Raw genomic sequence first — 5,062 nt, forward strand, 5'->3', positions numbered from 1 at the left:
CCGCCCCCTCCTCTCTGCCTGTTCACCCCCCTCCCTCCTGGCTGCAGCCCCAGCTAAGGCCAGAACCAAGGCCAGCAGATGTTCCCCGGGGGTCCTCGGGATTTAGCAACAGCTCCCACAGCCACTGCCTCATGCCCATTTTACGGAGTACAGTGGGGCCTAGCAAGGGGAAGCCGCCTGTTCTAGGCCCTCCAGAAGCAGAAGGCGGAGCTAGGGACCCATGTGATCCCAGATCATGGTGACTTGGCCACGGTCTCTGTGCCCACACTTGCCCTTCTCCTACCTCCCTGGACTCCACCAGGTCAGGGTGTCCTGGGGCCCTGGCACCCTTTCAGGCTTGGAGACAAATGCTCTCTCCCCGCAGGGCGACTCCGGCGGCCCCCTGGTCTGCCAGAAGGATGGAGCCTGGACCCTGGTGGGCATCGTGTCCTGGGGCAGTGGCACCTGCTCCACGTCCACCCCTGCAGTGTACGCCCGTGTCACTGAGCTCATGCCCTGGGTGCAGGAGATCCTGGCCGCCAACTGAGCCTGCAGCTCCTACCACCCTCAAGAGCCCCCATTAAAAGCATGTGTTCAGAAGCACTGCGTGTGTCTCTGTGTGTGGCCCTGGGGGACATGGGGCTGGTTTCCCGTCACCCACCAAGGGTGGCCCTGCTGCTCCCTGTCTAGGCCTCAGGTTCCCTGAGGTTCTTGTGTCTCCTTACTCAGGACTCCTGCCAGAGCCAATGATCCATGGAACTTTCTGGAAGGCAGGAGTCTGGCCAGGCTAGGCAGTCCATAGCCCTGAAGGGTCAGCCTGGAACCAAGACAGTCTTCCAAGAAAGGTATCTCCCTCCGCCTCGGCTCCAGGCTCCTTTCCCCACCTTCGCAGCCCCAGGTCCAGGGCCCCGAGCAAAGGTCCCCTCGGACTTCTGCTCAGACCCCAGCCTGCGCTAAACTCGGGCTCAGACTAAACTGCAAAGCTCCCGCCGATCCCGCCCCAGTCACCGGCCCCACTGTCCTTTGGGTTCCCATGCTCCTGTCCCCTCGGCTCAGTGTTCTCTGGGTTCAGCCCTGAGGTCAGAGGCGTGGTCGCTGTCACGCTCAGCTGGCTTTCGCCGTAAGACTGGCTGGTTCTGCGAGGCTGGTCTCCCTGGGGCTCCAGGCTGTGTCCACAGAGTCCTTGGAGGGTTGCAAAATGGGGTTATCTCAGTATTTTTAACATTTATTTATTTCCGAGTAAGAGGGAGAGGGAGGGAGAGAGAGCCGCAGACAGGGTCGCAGCACCGTGGTCCACCCCCAGCCGCTACAAGCCCCGTCGTGGACGCGGCATGCCTGGAGGACTACACGGGGGCCCGAGACCTTCATGAACAGCCTTGCAGTGTCGCATTCTGACTGCCGGGTCACCTGCCAGCTCCTCAATGAAAGAGCACTAGGAGCATGGTCTGAGGAAACTCGTGGCAGTGGGGAGGACAGTTCTTATTATTTTATTTTTTATTTAATTGTATTTATACTTTAAAAATTATTTCATTTAAACTTATTTATTTTAATTTGAGTGAGAGAGAGAGAAGGAAAGCGAGAAAGCAAGCGACCAGGTCCTGGACTCGAACCGCTGTTAGCCTGGTGGGAGTCCGGCAACCTTCACCACCACACCACTTTTGGGCCCCAAGAGGACCGTTCTTGAATGCAGGAAAGGACATGTGTCTTATTATGTCAAGGGTCATTTCCGTGCAGGTGAATGCCAGGCGAGGTGACAGATGCACGGACGGCAAGCGCCACCTGGTCAAATCACTCTCACCGGTCACGCCGCCCCGGTAGCGCCCGACCCGCTGGCCGCCCGCGGGTCTAGAATCAGCCTTTTCAGGACACGTTTGCCCCCTGGTGGTCAAAATGAAAACTACATGGCTGCGCTCCGCTGCTCTTCCAGCCGGCGCTGTCCAAGAGACAGAACGGGAGGCAGATGGGTGTTTCTGTTTATTTGAAAAGTTTCGCTCTAAGGTGCGTGTGCTCACCGGAGACACAGGAGAAAGGGAGAAAGCACTCCCTAGGGGGATGGCCACGCTGCAATCCCTTCTCCATTCTCCTCTTGGGATTTTGGGCACACATGCACACGCGCCCGGGTGTGGTTTTTTTCAAGCTGAGTCAGGGACTCAAACCACGCAGTCAGCCACGTGGGATCCAGCCACATTCATCACCACGGGCCCAGCCGATGGCGGAATGATTACATCGCTGGACTGCCATAGCCAACCACAGTTGGAGTCCTGGGACCTGGTGGCTTAAAACTCAGGCCAGAGGGCGGCAGGTGGTGTGGTGCTTAAAGGCACTGGGTTCCCATGTGGCTGACGATGGTTTGAGTCCCAGACCTGGCAGCTTGTTTTCTCACTTTCTCTCTCTCTCTCCCTCCTCTCTCTCTCTCTCACTTTTTGTCCCACTCTGGTGAAATTAAAATGAAAAAAATTTAATGAAATTTAAAAAAAAAACCTACAGGTGCATGAGTGTGTGCGCCCCTCAAATCATGAGAGAAGAATGAAGGAGAAGGGACTGTGGTGTGGCAATCCCCCTGGAGGGTGATTTCTCTCTGTCTCTGTCTCTGTCACCCTATAGCAAAAATCTCTCTCTCAAAAGAAAAAAAAAAAAAGAATCACCACACTACTATGGTGATTTTAAAGATTTTTAAAAATTATTCATTTTTTCCTTGAGATAGAGAGAGGGGAACAGACACACTCAACAGTTCTTTTTTTTTTTTTTTGAGAGGTTTTCACTATAGGGTGCGTGCACTCACCAGACAGACAGAGAGAGACAGAGAGACAGAAAGTGAGAAATCACCCCCAGGGGTGATGGTCACGCCGCAATCCCTTCTCCTCCATTCTCCTCTCGGGATCTTGGGCATGCACGCACACGTGCCCGGCGTGAGTTTTAAGCCACCGGGTCCGGGATGTGAACCGCGGTTGGCTACGTGGGAGTCTAGCGACATAGCCATTACACTAACTGCTGGTTCCCACCCTCAACAGTTTTAAGGTAGAGATCCACCCCTAGCCTAGGACCTCCCCATGTGGGTACGTTACTTCTGTGCCACCCACTAGTACCCAAGTGGGTGAGTGTAGAGTATCTGTAGCCATACTAAAAATAAAAAAAGAAAAAAGAATTTTATAATTACATATTACATATAATTTTATAATATATTTCTTTAAAAATTTTTTTATAGAGAGATTTTTGCTATAGGGCACATGCACTCTCTGGAGAGACAGAGACAGAAAGCAAGAAATCACCTCCCAGGGGGATGGCCACACCGCAATCCCATCTTCTCTATTCTCCTCGCGATTTTGGGCACACATTGCAATTTTGCACACACATCTGGCCTGAGTTTAAAGCTCCCAGGTCTGGGACTCAAACTGCGATAAGCCATGTGGGAGTCCAGCAACGTAACCATTACGCCATCTGCTGGTCCCAATTATTTTTATTCTCTATAGGGCACATGTGCTCATCAGAGAGAAAGAGAGAATGAGAAAGCAAGACACCTGGCCCAGGACTTGAGCTGCAGTGGACCACGTAGGAGTCTAGTGCCCCAACTACCACACCACCCGCTGGCCCTGTTCCACCCACATATACTTACGAGTTTCCCAGGTAGGTGTTATACGAGCAGGCACAGGAAGCCGAAAGCTCGCGTGTAACTAGGGGTCTTCCGTCATTTCCTCTCAGTTTGGAAGCAGCCCCCCGGGGCAGGGCCGCCCATTGGGTTCCGAGTTAGCCCACGTCAGGCAGCGTCCACCCCTCTCCTTTCTCATGCTTTTGCTTTTCAAAAAAATTTATTTAACTTTATTTGTTATTACTTATTTTTGTTTTAACTTGACCAGAGCGAGACAAAGCAAGAGAGAAAAAAGCAAGCCGCCAGGTCTGTGACTTGAACCGCGGTCAGCCGTGTGGAAGTCCAGTGCCATAACCAGCATGCCACCTGCTGGTGACGATTTTGCTTCCTAACTGAAACTGAGAAGCCAGCAGAAGAAAGTCTGGTCAGGTCAGAGGCGAGCGGATGCTGTGAGCGGCTGCCAGGCCCCCTCTAGGCCCCCTCCAGGTCCCCTCTGCTGCAGGGGCGTGGCGGGCAGACAGCTGTCCATCTTCATCTTCAGCGGTTCACCAGCTGCAGAGTATGGTGTTGCCCAAGGCTCTCGCCGCCTGTCCAGGCAGCCCATACCGGTGACTGGTCAGTAGGTGCTAAAGGCCCAGGCTCTTAAAACCTGGCCCGAGGCTGCAGCCGTGCAGGGGTGCAGTGGTGCAGGAGTGCAGGGGTGCAGGAGTTCATGGATGCAGGGGTGCAAGAATGCAGGAGTGCAGGGGTGCAGGGGTGCAGGAGTTCATGGATGCAGGGGTGCAAGAATGCAGGAGTGCTGGGGAGCAGGAGTGCAGGAGTGCAGGGGTGCAGGAGTGCAGGAGTGCCGGGGTGCAGGAGTGTAGGGGTGCAGGGGTGCAGTAGTGCAGGAGTGCAGGGGTATGGTAGTGCAGGTGTGCAGAAGTGCCAGGGTGCAGTAGTGCAGGGGTGCAGGAGTGCAGGGCTGCGGCTGCGAGCTGAGACAGGGATGGGGCGCCAGACAGGAACCTGGGTGGGCGAAGTTCGACTCCCACAGGACCCAACCTGACCTTGCACTCAGGACCTGGGGAGTCCAGCACCGTCTGGACAGAAGAGAGCCCAGGGCGCACTGGTGGGGGAAGAGGGACTGAAGGGCCCCGGCCGGCACGTGGGGCCTTGGGCTGACCCGCAGGATCCGTGGGTGCAGCGTTCCAGGAGGTGTGAGGAATGTTTCCATGGGACGGTGGCAGCAGGAAGGAGTCCAGGGCAGTATGGACGCTGCTGCTGATGGCATGAGGTGCTGGTGGGGCCAGGGGACAGAGTCGCCAGGAGACACCAGCCACTGCAGCAGCCGGGGACCCGGCCCTGCAGAGTGACTGGGTGCGGAGAGAGACACCCGCTGGGGGGAAACTGACTGCGCTGACCAGGGCGCTGTCCTCCACACCACCGCAGTCAGGGCTGGGTGGTTGCAGGCCGGTTGGCCCCAGGTTCGTCTCAGGCCCCTCCAGAGTGGCACCC

The 5,062-nt window shown here is 55.8% G+C and overlaps 1 protein-coding gene across 1 annotated transcript in view; it reads left to right on the plus strand.

Moving 5' to 3' along the window:
* LOC102489643 (chymotrypsinogen B) overlaps positions 1-582 on the plus strand; it is a 2,675-nt gene extending 2,093 nt beyond the window's left edge. Inside the window, exons 5-6 of the mRNA XM_027773453.1 lie at positions 48-70; positions 233-582. Coding sequence (XP_027629254.1) covers positions 48-70; positions 233-526 — 317 coding nt within the window. The 3' untranslated portion in view covers positions 527-582. The remainder of the gene's footprint in view (positions 1-47; positions 71-232) is intronic.
* Positions 583-5,062: the final 4,480 nt, after the last annotated feature.

The sequence above is a fragment of the Tupaia chinensis genome, unplaced genomic scaffold (assembly GCF_000334495.1).
Source record: "Tupaia chinensis unplaced genomic scaffold, TupChi_1.0 Scaffold000355_1, whole genome shotgun sequence".
NCBI lineage: Eukaryota > Metazoa > Chordata > Mammalia > Scandentia > Tupaiidae > Tupaia > Tupaia belangeri.